This window comes from Merops nubicus, unplaced genomic scaffold, assembly GCF_000691845.1.
Source record: "Merops nubicus isolate BGI_N331 unplaced genomic scaffold, ASM69184v1 scaffold37270, whole genome shotgun sequence".
Taxonomy (NCBI): Eukaryota; Metazoa; Chordata; class Aves; order Coraciiformes; family Meropidae; genus Merops; species Merops nubicus.
In genome coordinates, this window is record NW_008584188.1 from 1 (window position 1) to 15,056 (window position 15,056).

At 45.1% G+C, this 15,056-nt stretch overlaps 1 protein-coding gene across 1 annotated transcript; it reads left to right on the forward strand.

Moving 5' to 3' along the window:
- Window positions 1–3,444: 3,444 nt before the first annotated feature.
- On the forward strand, window positions 3,445–14,390 carry LOC103775911 (zinc transporter ZIP13). The gene is made up of 8 exons (XM_008943388.1): window positions 3,445–3,790; window positions 4,231–4,344; window positions 6,048–6,166; window positions 7,301–7,453; window positions 13,281–13,370; window positions 13,741–13,791; window positions 14,019–14,151; window positions 14,287–14,390. The coding sequence occupies exons 1-8, from the start codon at window positions 3,523–3,525 to the stop codon at window positions 14,388–14,390; spliced, it is 1,032 nt and encodes a 343-aa protein (XP_008941636.1). The 5' UTR covers window positions 3,445–3,522.
- The last annotated feature ends 666 nt before the right edge of the window (window positions 14,391–15,056 follow it).

Genomic DNA, 15,056 nt, shown 5'->3' on the forward strand with positions numbered 1-15,056 from the left:
CCAGCGCTTTAACTCCTCCCTGCCAGCTCCCGGGCTTGCCCGGGGTCTGTCATCTGCTTCGATCTGCGACACTCTGCTGTTCTTAACCCTGTGCTCCTCCAGCTTTTGGTCGCTTTTAGCGTGATGTGATGTGCAGAAATAGCAGTCTCTGTGCAAAGTGAGCTTTGTGAGGGCGATGGGGGAAAGGGGAAGGGTCCCACCGGAGCGGTGTGTTTCCTAAAGGTGGGCAGCCGTTGACAGAGCAGGAGGGTGCGTGGCGTAGCAGGGAACGGGACTGAAAGATGTTAGGGCTTCTAGGAGGAATTCAAAGTTCTCCATAGGGCTGACGGAGGGAGGCGGCTTGTGCAGTTTTTTGGCTGAAAATTATTCTTCCTCTCTGGAAAATAAGCGTTTTCCATTCCATGCTAGTAGTCTTGCAACTGTGAGACCAGGCAACTGGTTTCCAGGGAAAACGTGTAAAAACGCCTTTTTTTCTTCATTTTTTCCACCAGCATCTAAAACATCATCGTATGGCAATGAGCAATTGTACTGAGACAGAGCTGAAGTTGTGTGGTCTGAAAAGGTGAAGTGTCTATGAGAGGAGGAGGCAGGTCACTGCAGGAATAGTGCTGGTGTCAAGATTTTATTTTCTATTTTCCTAACAGTTTTGTTAAAACTGGAGAGTAAGTGATGTGCTGGAAGTTTCTGCCCATGTGTGTTCTTAATAGGTCATATACCCTACTTGAGAAAAACACATGGTTGTAAGCCTGCTCATGCCTCTGCCTCGTACTTCTGCCACAGACTTCCCTGGGAAGATGATCTTTAAGGTCCCGTTAAGATCCCTTCCAACCTAAACCATTCTATCACTTTTTAGAACTGTGCTGAATGCTGCATCATAGATAACCCATTCAGTCTATCACCATTTTGACTCTCTGTAAATTTGTTTCTTCATTTCCAGGTTGAGTTTTGTCTACCTTTTGACCTGATGCTGTAATGTAGAAGAAGAGTTGAGTGCTTTCCTGCTTTCTTGTGATTTTTAACCTGTGCAAAATGTTCTGTTCCCTTCAGTGTTTTCCTTTTAGGACTGAACACACCTAGGTCCTTCAGTCTTTTTTTCTAAATCATATTTTCCATACTCTAATTCTTGTTTCTTTCTACTACAATGTCTCTGATTTTTGCATGTTTTATAAAGAAGAGTATATGAGGCTAAGTGTGGTCCGTTGGCTGAAGTGTGTGGAGTGGAATTGCTGCTTCTGTGTCATACATGCAGTGCAGCTACTGGCATGTCCCATCCCAGGACACCATTTGCCTGCTTTGTAGCAATATAAGCCTGCTGTCTTGGAATTAATTTCTGAATCAGTGAAATGCATATATACAATTTTTTTTCGGTGGTACATGGGAGTTACTGCTTTTGTCATGTTCATATAAGAAAGAGAAAAAAAAAAACACAAATCTCCCCCCGTAGTGTACTTTTTGTACTCATTTTTACTGAAACTGGAGTGATAGCATCCTGTAGGTGGGTCTAAGGTTCTTGCAGCCAGGTCAAACCACTGCAATAAGATGCTCCAAAGTCCAGAACTGGTTTGAACTTAGTATGTTGAGGCTTTTTCTTTTTTTTCTTCTTGTCCAATAAAAAAAAAAAAAAAAAAAAAAAGGGTGAGAGATTTTTGTATGTGTCAGTAGAGTTTACACTTGATCGGAAATTATCTTGCCATGAAACATTTTAGTGGCTCTTGCACAGCCAGCTAAGCCAGCGTCTTCACCGATTCCTTCTTGCATCCTCCCTGCCCCTGATGTCAGTGGCCACTGCCTGGAGCTCAGCGTTCTCCTCCACAGGAGCCATGGTACCCTGTCCTTCAGTTTTCTTTTTGCTTGCTTGCTGCAGCCAGGCTGCCTTCCTGCTGTGATTTGGTTCAGGGACTGAAATTGGAAAAGAGCCAAGCCTTCAGAAAATATTTTTTTTTCCTGCTAGTTTCTTCTGGCCCTGCTCATTTGTGGAGCCAGGTGTGAGCATGAGGAGGGGATTCTTCATGAGGGGCTGGGGGAGAAGGGGCATAGCTGCCCTTTTCAGCTACAGTGAGCCCTCAGATTGGCTCTGACATCCTGAATTTTGTCTTGATAATTTCAGGCCCCTTTCTGTCTGGCTGGTACTTGAATGCTTTGCTGTATTTATCACTTTCTTATCTTATAGGTAACGACAAACTGATCATTTAACTTGATCAAGAGTCTTTCAGAGGATTGAAGTTACTGGTCTGTAACTTCTTAAGCCTTCCCCCACCTTTTTTTTTCCTTTAATAAAGGTAGGTGAGGCATGATGCTTCTCTAGCCTCCTGTGGCCTTCCTAAATTGCTGTAAATTGCAGAGATGGTCACTAATGCTTCAGAGATCCCTTTGGCTGCTTCTTTGCATGCTTTCTGGTGAATGCCATTATTTCTTCTCAATCTACAGCTGCTTTTTGAATACTTGTTAAGCTGTTCTGTTCTAACTCACTCTGTTCTCACATTTCCAGATTCATTTTGCTTGTCACATTGCACTTTTTCTTCTGGAGACCGAAGGAGCGTTTGTACTTCAGCTTTTGCGTTGCTGGCTTTCCTTTCCTGTTTGCCAGTGAGAGTGTAATTACCTTTTTTTCCCTCTCCTAACACACCTGCCGCTTTCCAATTTATCATCTTTCTTTTCCTCACCTAACATGCCTGCTGCTCTCCAGTTTTCTGGTGACTGAAGAGATCTTAGTAGCAGTAGTGCTGATTTTGACTAAGAGACTATGTAACCTACGATCCTTCCAGGAAAGAATAAAAATAGGACAAGTATATATGCTGTTTTCCAGCTACTCCTCCAGCCTATGGCTCCTTCGAGATAAGGGGATTTCCTGAGTCGCAAGTGAGCTGTCTAACCATGAACAATCAATAGATTTGTCTTTCCAGTACTTGTCCTGTCTTTTGTTGAATTCTTGTAAAATTTTCCACCATTTTTGGAGAAGTACTACCACATGAGTTACGTGCTGGTGAAGAGTCAGGTTGGTTTGTTTTGCCTTGAAGCAGGCCCTCACTGGCTTCGTGTGGTGGCTGTTATTAGCACTCAGCCTCTGGAGAGACGGTGACTGATCTACCCCTGTTCACCACATGCACAGCACTCCTGATTTTACAGACCTCTGTTACGCTGCCTGTCTTCTGAGAAAACTTAAGGTCAATTACTTTCTCTGGAGCCTTGGAACACTGAAGGGCAAGAACAAGGATATTTGAGGTCCTTGTCCAGCCCACTTGAAGGGACATGCTGGAAGCCAGGTGCTTTCACAAGGTGTCTCATGCAGTTTCATACACTTGGTGATAAACAGCCTCTGTGTCCTTCAGTGCTGTATTGAAATGAGGAAAAGTTTCAGATGTTCCTCACGGGGATACGTACCTGTCCTAAGATGCAGAGGGAGAAGCTGGTGTGATGGAGGCATTTCCTCTGAGATGGTGGGAGGGAGTCGCAGCCCCCGTCTCAGAACTGTTCTCCCTGCCCTTTTCAGAGATCGGCCAGCCCGGCTGAGACCACTTAGCGATGACAAAACAAAAGCTTCTGCTTGATGGGACACTCTCCCTGTTTCTGATCGTGACCTGTGAAGCTCAGCAGCTCCCAAGGAGTCATGTTGCTGCCAGTTCTGGCCCGCTCTGTGAGAAGGAAGCAGAGTCCTGGGGAAGCCTGTTCAGCAGCGAGCGGCTGGATGCCTGGATCTGTTCCCTCGTCGGTTCGTTTATGGTGGGGCTGAGTGGGGTCTTCCCCTTGCTGGTGATCCCGTTTGAGACGGGCGCTGCTCTGCGCTCGGAAGGTAAGCCTGCTGCCTGCAGTCACTTTTCTGAAGCCAAAAGTCCTGCGTTGTGACGGAGCACCACAGCGATGAAGAGCACCTTGTCACAGAAGTACTGTCCTCTAAGCTAGACAGTCTGTTTCTGCTGCTTTAGTCTATACCTGCCAATTTGGTAGGGAGTCCCTGGACAAATGCAAGCCCTGGGTGGAGCTTGTACAAAGAGTATTGTTTGTTTTGTCCCCTGCTTTGTCCAGGACCCTCCCCACACCCTGCTGTCCCAGCCAAGTGGTGCAACGGCTTTTTCCTGCACTCCAGCTATTTATTTGTGCTCTCTCCTTCAAAAGCTTGCTTTGCAGATGTTTCCAGTTTAGGTCTCTTTATGCGAAGTCTCAGCTCGAGATGTTTTGGCTCATGGCTGAGTTGGTGATCAGTTTTTGCTTGTTTTTTTTTTTTTTTTTCAGCTGGATCACACCGTTTGAAGCAGTTGTTGAGTTTTGCAATTGGTGGGCTACTGGGAAATGTGTTTCTGCATCTGCTTCCTGAAGCCTGGGCCTACACATGCAGTGCAACAACAGGTATGAAAGCCTTGTGTGCTTAGAAGCAGTCCGTGCTACAGTTTTTAAATCCATTCCATCTTGAAAACACTAGACCAGCCAGGCTAGGTGAGACCCAAAACTAGTCAAGGCTGGTGTTAGGTTTCACACAGTGTGTAAAAGCAAATGTCTAGGGAAGAATATGAGACCAACAAACACATACAATCGTGTAATACTTCATCTTTGTACTCTGCAGTCCTCCAAAGATTTTGTGATTGGAGGCTTCTTGAGCTGGCCAAGGGTTCTTCACATTTAGGAACTTTCAGTAGATTTTTTTTTTTTTTTTTTTTTTTTTTGTCCCATCAGCTTTTCCTGTGTTGCCTCAGAGTCTGTCAATCTGTTAATTTTCCTTTCTCTTTTCTGTAGAGAATGAGAACGCTTCCTTAATGTGGTGGGAAGTTATGACTGTGTGTGTGGTCTGGTCCAGGAATATGTGTATAGCCATCTCAGCTGAGGTTTCGGCCCCATGAGATGCATCTTGTGTGTAAATCTGTCCCTGGAACAGTGTTGCTCCCAGAGCCTCTTTCTTGGGCCTAACATGAGCCCCTCTGCTGGGCACTTTGATCTGCAGGACCCCAAAAGTGTTGCCCTCTCAATCTTTGCTAAAGAAGAAATCATGGAAGATAGTCCATAGAGCCCTGACTAAGATGGGGATGGGGGGGAGCAGGGGGAGAGAAAGGAAAAGCAAGTGAGAGGAGCCTGCGTTTGCCCAGGAGCTCAGCACTGCTTGGGCTGGGAGAGAGCTTGTGGTATCGGTCTGTCTCGTTTGCCCTTCAGACAGCCAGAGCTGTTGAAGCGTGCACTGATTGTACCTCTCTGCTTCAGCAAGCTGACAGTGTGGCAGGCAAGTGCTGCTGCATCCCACCTGTTGAGAAACCAAGAAATCATTTTCTTGCTGAAAATGTGAGAATGGGAGGAAAGGATGCCCTGGGTTTCCCTGGCTTCTTTCCACTTTTGACCTGGGTTTTTGTATCTGCTGGGCCCTCTTCTTCCTCACAGCTCTAGCACTGCTAGCAGAACCTGCTGTCCTTTTTTTCCCCTTTCCACAGGGATTCCCAAGTGACTCTGGCTTGTTTGCTTCTGCCAGGCTTTGCCGAAGCATAAAGGTTTCCTTGACCCATGTAAGCCCCATTACACAGCTGTTCTGTTCTTCCACTGCAATGCAATCTCCATGTCTGCAGTCAGGTTGAACGGGTGATTATCTCACAAGCTTGGCTGTAATTTAAAAGAAAGTTTGTAGCTCTGGGCTTAATAACTTGCCCAGGTGTGGCAGAAAGGGGAAGGTGAGTCTGTAGCTCCACTCATGACAGATTTCGTGTCAGGGCTTGCTGCTCAGAAGATAGAGCTGCAGGATTTTGTGGATGTCATCTTGACTTGCCTCTGGAGCCCACAGAAATTCCTAGTGTTGTGGGGAAATATTCTGGGTTGCACTATTGAAACAAAAGGCCTGTGGGCTCTCCCAAGTGTCCTGAGATGAGGATCTCTGTTAGTTGAAAAATGAGCCAGTTAAACTAATTTGCTGAGAGGTGTCGGCTCCTTATTTCTAACAGGAGATGTTTCCATGGTAGCTTTCTTGGTGTTTTGCCATTGGAATTGCTGTTCAGGTGTCTGGGGTGGGGTGGGTTCACATGCAGGTAACACTGTGTACTTGTTAGTGACATGAGGATTTCTCTCCTGTGCCTCAGGTGAAGCACAGAGCTTTCAGCAGCAGAAGCTTCTGGGTCTCTGGGTGATCACTGGTTTCCTGACCTTTCTGGTATTAGAGAAGATCTTCCTAGAGGAAGAAGAGGAGTGCCCTGCTGTGGTAAGTTAGCAGCCAGAGGGGAAGGAGTGCCATTGTTTTTGGAACAGGGTACTAAACATCTCATCTGCCCTATCTGACAGGCTCAGCAAACGATCCTGGAGCTGTGAGTAAGCTTGCCCATGGTCTGTGGGAGCTTTTTGCTACTTTGATATGGGGCTCTAGAAAAATGTGTTTCATCTGCGGCTTCAGTTTTGTGGTTGTAGCTGAGATTTCTCACCTCTGGGCTGTTTTTGTTCTTGATGTGGTATGTGTAAAAGAGACCTCCCCTTTTATGGAGCCTGGGAGCTGGAGTGCTCTGCAGAGGAGACTTCTTCTGCTCAAGTAAGCCTTGAGGGATGACAGCTTGCCAATGCACGTTCCACTGAGCCATTGTGACTTGAGTGTGTCCTGGACAAGGTGTTTGTTGGGCTGTGTGGTAGGATGGGTTTATGGTGGACCAGGTAATACGAAGTAATGGCTCAGAGGAGAGTCGCCCAGATGCGAATGTAGACCAAGGGACGAGAAGGTAATTACAAGACAGACAAGAGCAGCTAATCCTCAGGCATCTACACAGCTCCTATAGACTGTTCAGTCCTTTCTGTGTCACAACTTCTGAGAGGTGAAACTGCAGGTCACACACCATGTAAGAGCAATTGGGTGTTACTTGGACTCAACATGAGACCTGAAAGTCTGAAAGGTACTTAATCTCCTTACTTACAGAGAGACTGAAGTCCAAGATGAACATCTTGTTGTTCAGTAGCTGACAATCCCAGCTATAGAATAACTCTCCAGACTTTGCTATTCTGACACACTGAGGAGAGCCAGGCTCAGTCCCTACATTTACAGGGGCTCATTTACCTGGCTCATACCAACAGGCTGTGACTCAAGTTCCTCTTTTTTCTGTCTACTTTCCTTCTCTTGGTGACTGGGGAAGCCTTTGTTCTTGGAGTCTCTCAGTGCACGTCACTGTGCTCTCTGACATCTGTCTCGTTTCTGGCAGTTATGGTTATTAGATCAGGGTACCCAAGCTGCTGATTTGCTTTGTAAGGACAAAGGGATTAAGAATAATCCCATAAAGATGTGATTCCTGACCCTGATTCATGCTCATTCATCACTGTCAAAAAGGCAGTGACAAGTTTTTTTCCCCTGATTCAGGACTGTGATTCCAAAGCACCAGCTGGAAGGATTTCCAACGGCAGTGGCTACCCCCTGCCAAAGGTGGCGGGCCAGTCCCAAGGAGCAGGAACAGGTTCAACTCACTGTAATGGCTCCTCCCTCCAGGCTTGTCCCAGAGACAACAGAATCAAGGTAAGAGACCCACAAACTGACCTTCTGAAATGCTGGGGTTTGAACCCTGAGCCCCGAATTAAGGTTGGCATGTGGGTGATTCCCACAGTCCTTCATACAGAGGTGCTGAGTTTGCCTTTCAGCTCCCCCCAGGGTGGGGCCGGCCCTGCAGGGAGAGCCAGAAGGGAAATGAGCCCCAGGGGTCCCGCAGTGAGTTGACAAAGGTCAGGTGTCTGCTGGGGGATAAAAGGTGGGACCACTGGCAGGGAATCAGGAGAGTCTGTCTGTGGAGTGCACTCCACAGAGCTTCCTGGTTCATGGCAGACCTCCTGACTCTCCCTGGAGCTGGGCCCAGTCTGTTTAGACCTTTGTGAACACGGGCTGATCGGGTGAGAGTCGCCATGTGGGCACCTTTTTCTTATGTGTTTAACTTGCTGGTCTGGCTGTTTCCCATGCCAACTATGGAAAACCTCGGGTCTCTGTTTGTACCACCTGTTGTGGGACAAGTCATGTCTTTTGTGGGATCGTTGGGGGTGGCGTCAATTATGTACCAGCTGATTGACTTGTTTGTACCCCCAGTGATCATTCACGGAATGTCCTTTTTGCTTACAATACAGTCTGTGTATTGGTTCATCTTCCTGCTGGCTGTATCATTTTTGTTGGGCCTGGTCATTGGGCGAAAACCCTCCAATCTTAGAGTTTTTGGGCACACATTTTAAAATTAAGTCAGGAGGATGAGTTGTCTGTGGAAAGAACTGTGCCTGAGTAGCGAACGCAGGATTTGAGCAATTTGTGCTTGATTTTGCTCTGTCAAAGTGTCTGTCCAGGTCACAGCGGGGAAGAAGTGGTGGACTTGGAGCAAATTTGCACAGCAGCGTATGCAGAAGAGGCAAAGTTGTTGTTGTGAAGGCGTAGGTCTAATGATGTGTGTTTTGGTTGAATCCTAAGGCCGAAGGACAGTACTTCCACATTTTGTTACTCTACGTCTTACAGCCATTTTATCTTTATTTGATGAACTTTTTGTGCCATGATTCCTCTGTTCTCAAGTGCCTGCATTATACCAGTTGTGAGTGGCATATTTCCTTTTAAGGCACCTTCTGGAAGTGTTGTGATGGTGACAGTTATCCACTCTAAACATGGAAGTTCAGTTTCTCAGATAAGCAGTTTATTTGCTGAAAAAAAAAAAAAAAAAAAAAAACAGGGTTTCTTGTCCACTTCTGCCTCCAAACCCCTATTTCCAGACACTTCCATTGCACTGGACTTCATCTGACCCCACGGCGAGCTAAACAGGGAAAGAAATGGCTTTTTGGGTTTTTCTTCTTTTTTTTTTTTTCCTTCTAACTTGAGTCTTCAATCAGCTTGGCATTTAGACAGGCAGCCTGTAGTGCTGAGGTAAGAGAAACCAGCAAGCTCTTAGGACTGGAAGTGGAGGAGGGAAACAGAGCACTACTATGTGCAGTGGCTAACTTTTAGACTGGCTTTGCTTTCGGTTTTAAGCTAATGTTTTTGCACTGCAGAAACCCTTGTCCAGGTGACCATTAGAAGCAAGGCAGTAAGTGACTGCTGTGGCAAAGGAGGACCTATAATTTGAGTTGGAAAGCCCATAAAAACGTGCAAGACTGTGGGAGAGTAACGATGAACAGGAAGCATAATTGTGTGGTCTAGCCCAAACCTGACTGTGTGGTCAGAGACTCTTCAGTCTATTTTAAATGTTTCACTGCAACCTAACAGTACTTCCTATGCAATGTGAAACATCTCCTGAGGTCGTTGGGTGTTCTCTGGGTCTGTCACACTCGTGTCATCTCTGTGAATGCTGCACAGACTGCAGGGTGCTGTGCTGTGTTTCTGGAGGTGACAGTGGTGAAGAAACCAGTATTACTGGGTTAGGAAACATTGTGCCATCGTTCTGGAAAGGTTTACAGAAGAAACTATGGCCTCAAAGGATATTTAGTCTACCACTCATTTCAAGTAGCAATGAAATACTGATGGGGGACACAATTGCTCAGGGCCTGGTCCTAGTGGAAAAAATAATAATGTAATTAATGCTAATTGATAGGATCTTGTGGAAGATAAATTCTTACCAGCCAGACATTTTTTCCCCTGCCTTTTACTTGGTTATAAGATCAGTGAAGGTAATGATGTTGACAAACATACATTACAGAATTTTCTCTGTATGTGTTAATAAAACTTGGTACTGCATTAAAGCAACTTAGCTAATATTAGCTGTATTAAAAAGCAGTTGTTCTATTTTATCAAGAAGCACTGGATTAATGCAGCCTTCTCTCTCAGATCTGTTCACTGGTGGTTTATGATTTTTACAAGTGATTATTTATCTGCACAGTATATCTTCACACTTGCACGTACTGAGTTACTTAAATGGCATGTTGTAATTGCATGAGATCACTGGTATCAGTTAAACTGAGTGACTTCATCTAAAGAGCCTATGTTTCACATGTTTTACTACATGCAAATATGAAGGAATAGATTAAGAAAGAATGCAGATCATATTTACAAGATAGAGACAGTTTCTAGGAAGTCATTGCCTTGGGAAAAGGTATGAGACTCACAGCAGGAAATTGGTCAACCACATTGTTCCGTTATGGTGCTACAGCCAGGAGGACAAGTGAGTAGGAATCCGTATGTAAGAGAAGAGTTAAGTGTTCCTCTTTCTGTGAAGCAGTAATGAAACAGCTATCTGACTGTTTCCAGTAGCGTTATGCACAATATCCAGAATGACCCACTGGTAGTTTTTGAAGGGGTCAGGCAACAGCTGAAATAATTATTTTTGGTTTGCAGTACGTCATAAGAAGTGGTTTTAAAGACTCAGAGGAGTCTTTAGCTCTATAGGTGTGACAGATCAGGGGTGGCTTCAAGTATACAAATAGCCATGTCAGAGGTACGACTAAATTTGAGTAGTTAAAGCTGTGCCGAACAGTAGCAGATGAGAAATCAAAGACAACTCTGTAACTGAGGGTAACTTGCCAGTGGACCAACGTACCTTAGAGACGCAGTAGATTCTTTGTCACTTGTAGGCTTTAAGCTGTGATTTCAGTTGCTTTCTGCAAAGTACACTATAGGTTAAGAACCAGTGGGCTTCGTCCAGAAAGTGAGATTTTTTCAGCTGTTAGGTAGAACCACGGAGAGCCCTTTGAGCTTTAAAATGTTAATACATCTGTTCAGTCTTATAGACTGTTGCCAATAGGCACGAAATAGAAACTAAAGAGTTACCACGTGTATTTTTAACTTTCTACCTTCTGGGCAGACGATCTGAATATTTTATTAGTGTTTCTAGCGGGAGGGAAGGACCAAAATTACCAAGATACTCCTTCATTGTTAGCCCGTTTCCTTAGGCGATGACATAAGCAGTCATTCCATCTGTCCATCTGTTCTGCCCTCCATTTTCAATAACTCATCTCGAGTTCAAGGGCCTTTTTCTTGAGTTCAGGGGGGGATAGAAGTCTTGCAGGTAATCAGATTTCTGCAAGTCCCATAAAAATGGGCCTGGCGACTGAGGAGGAATGCCAGCGAGCGCCCTGTGGCAGAGCGGGGAGCGGCGCGCCGCCTGGCGGGTGCCCTGGCTGGCAGAGCAGTGGGTGGGCCTGGCGCCTGGGCAGGGGGATGCTGCCAGGGGAAGTGAGCCACGGAGGCCCCTGCAAAGAAAAGAGAGATGGCTCTAGCAGGCTAGGCTGCTTTGGTTCTATTCTCTCAGCAACTCCCTTTTTTTCAGAAAACAAAACCAGAAAGATACTACTTAAACCAAGTTGCCCTTTGGGGCTTAATGATGAGTAAACTGGAATCGGTCATCTTTTGTCTCTATATATTAGAACTTCTGCTCTTTAGCTGCTTCTGTAGTAATTTGTCCTAGCTTGCAGACTGCGAGTGGGAGGCATCCTTTGTACCCAAACGTAGATCAGTTCTGTCCCTCATAGCAGCCTTTATTTCCTCAACAAGTGTAAACATTGTGAAGTACTTATTCCTTGCTTATTCTTTCTTTCTCCCTGTAGCACATGTGCTGCTTGCTGATTTGTGGAAGTATGTTTTACTGCACGGTAACATTAATTCTGAAGCACGAACCATAAACACCTCATCTGGTTGTGCTCTTTATGCTCAAGGAGAACATCCTATTAGGAATTCGCAGGATGTAAATGTCAGGGGCTCATAACTGTCAAATCAACCCAATTTATTTCGGATCACAGCAAGGCTTCGCTTCTTTCAGTGACAGCTTTTTGCCCATGCCATTGACAACAAGTAGTCATAATGCTTTAATTATGAAGTCTTTTTTTTTTTTCCCTTATATGGTGGTATGGGAAAGCATTCTTGTTTAAAATTTATGTGAATAATTATTACTAGCCTGTGGGAAAAATGCAATCGCATTAAATTGCAACATGAAAAGGAGAAATTTTTGACAGTCATAACTGACTGAAAATGAGGAATGAGAAGTAGAACTGCTGTGTTCATGGGTCTGCTGCCTGAGTGGATCCCTTTGTGTTCCCCATCTTATAAAAACATGCAGGGAATTTCTGCATCTGTTGTGGAGATGTCACCTAGGTTATTACTTAAATGGCATCTGTATTTAGACTTTGCTTAATTCTTCATTTTCATATTAAATTATCCATGTACTTTTAAGAGTTTGGAGCCTATAAAAATGTCCTGAGAGAGAGATTGGACAGAAAGCTTACCTGAGCTCTGTATCTTACAGATGGCAGAAAGAAAAAGTGCCCTAAGCAGAGCTTGATAGAAGAAATAGGGAGGAACAGAAAGCCAAAAAGGGCTTGTGAAACCTGTCTGCAGTTGTGTGTTTCCAGCTGAACTTTGGCATCTGATGCCATGGTGGAGTAAGGGGGTAACACCTCACAGTTCCTAGGCGGTCTCTCCAACACTGGATGCTGCCCTGTACCTGGAGTTAGTGTATACCAGCTTACTTCTTACCATGCAGAGACAGCCTGATGTCTGATAATAATTTTAAGTGCAGCGCTGTCGAGTGAACTGCAGTGTCTCAGGACACCCCCCCCCCCATAGTTTGTGTTAAATGTGGTGGAAAAAACAAAACAAACCCACAAAACCTGTGAGCAAAAATGCTCAGGTGGTGCCCCTATAAACCACTTAAGGTCAAATACTCAGAATTTGTCTGTAGATGACCATAGCTGGTATGATAGGTAAGTCTAACGTGGAGATGGACTTCTGAGGAAGAAAGTTGCTTTATGCTTATAATTTGAAGAAATATGTTTATATGCAAATTCATAAACATGCTGTCCAGCCTTCTAGTAGGTGTTTTTTTGGTGACTGTCATCACTCTATCGACTCTTCTGTTTCTTTGTTCAGGGAAAGCAAACCCATAGTCACAAGCTTTTTTACTGCAATGTTTGATGGTTAGTTGTAAAAAGCTACTTCAGCAGCATTTATTCTGTTGAATTTCTCTTGCCCGCTTTTGTAGAGGAGATATTTAACAATTGGATATTGAAGACAGTTGGGTCATATTTTGAATCCAGTTGCCTGTGTAAATTAGTCAGTCTTACCTAAAATTGGTTCGGTTTACAATCAGCTGTATCCTTGCCTTTTGGCATTCTTCTTCCTTTCCCATTTAGTGTTTCTAGAGCGCTTTGTCCTTTGCATATTATCCTAATCTGAGACAATACTTGCCTACCCTAGGACTTAGTTTACTCTAAAATAGAACATGATATTTAATTTGTACTTTAGTGCTGACATAGTTCAAGGTCTTCACCAGAAGTGCCGTGCCCTGACCTTTCTCATCTGACTGTGACTCTGTACAACTTGTGTCTAAGCCATGTGGTTTCTTTTATCATGTTATATCTCTTCCTTTATCGGAGGCTCTTCCTTTTCTTTGCAGATTAGTGGATACCTCAATCTCCTGGCCAACACCATTGACAACTTTACACATGGCCTGGCGGTAGCAGCCAGCTTTCTGGTTAGCAGAAAGGTAAGGTTTCTGTCAGCAGCTGTGTGCCTAACAGGAGAAGCCTGTTTTCAAGTGTGATGCAATGTGCAAAAAACTCCAAAGATACAAGGAGTTCCCTCCTATTATCTGGAAGTTTGTGAGAAAATGGAGACTGCAGTAAAAAGCAACCCTATCCTGACCCTCTAATGCAGGGCTTCTCCAGTCTGGGGACACAGCAGTCATTTGTACTGGCTTTAGGGGAAGGGTTAGCTCACCTCTCCCTTTGTTGAATAGTTCTAAGCTCTGAGTCACAAGTCTTAACATGGAGAAAGGGGCCTTGACATGCTGATTAAAGTCTCATCTCTCAGAGCTGGGGGACTGTTTCCTAATCACCTTCTCTCCTCTGCTGCAGGTTGGTTTTCTAACCACAATGGCCATTCTCCTGCACGAAATTCCACACGAGGTGAGGGAGCTTTGTATCCTGTGATCATGAGGGATGACAAGGGTGCTTCATCTACTGAGAGGAGGACTGGCTCTCGTTAACATTTTCTTTTCCCTTTGAAAGCTTCTCCCTCTGGGAGACTGGCAACACGGAAGACTAGGAATGGTCTTTAAGTGCTGGTCTTCTTGCAGGTGGCCTTTGTTACAGAACAGACATATTTGTTAACTGTCAGCTCTTGGTTCATTTAGGTTGGAGACTTTGCAATCCTACTTCGGGCTGGCTTTGACCGCTGGAGTGCAGCCAAGATGCAGCTTTCCACTGCTCTTGGGGGGATTCTAGGAGCCTGCTTTGCAATGTGTGCTCAGTCACCGAAGGGAGCAGGTGAGGCTCCCTGGCACCACTGTGGGAACAGGAGCGAGGGGCCCTGTCGTCCCTCTGTGTGTATGCTTTTTCCCTTCTCTGTTCTCTCCTGTGCCTTTGTGTCAGTAATAGCAAAAGCTTTCTGTCTTTGTGCAGGGGAAACAGTAGCCTGGATCCTCCCTTTCACATCTGGAGGGTTTCTGTATATTGCCTTGGTAAATGTTGTGCCTGATCTCCTGGAGGAAAAGAATCCTTGGTAAGTGTTCCCTTGTGTTCTGTGGCAGCAATTCTTGCTGCCAGGGAGCGGGGATATAACCCTTCCCCACACCTGTTCTGGGAGCCCTTGAGTGCCAGTTTCCTAGATCCCATAGGCAAGGCTGGAATCTAGACAGACTGCTGTGGTAGCTGCTGCCTTTATGGGACTATAGAGAGACTGTAAAAGGGGAGAACCTGCAGCCAGGTCAGTCCCAAGGATTGCGCTGGTGCACAATGTAGCATGTTCAGCTAGAGCAGGTTGTGCAGAAACATGTCCAATAATGTGACCTGTTCCCCAGTCTGTCTGGTCAGCCTCTGGCACGTTCTGGTTTAGGGACTGTCTGAACCAGGGCCCTATAGAGGTGTGCGTGTCCAGTAACTGCACATGATTCTGTCCTTCACACGCTTCTCTCATTTTTTTGACCCTGTCCATGATTTTCATCTTTTGCAGTCTGTCTTTTTGGCAGCGAGTTTGCATAGTTTGACTGCACTTTGTTAAATGGTTTATTATTCGCTTTTTAGCCTCTTGCTTATTAATTTTGCTTAGATGTCACTGTGTTGCTGTGTGAGGAGAACATAAGTTTTCTTTATTGTTCAGCATTTCGTGGACTGTTACTGTATCCTACCGCAGTCATCTCTCTTCTACTCTAGTGTACATATATATATATATA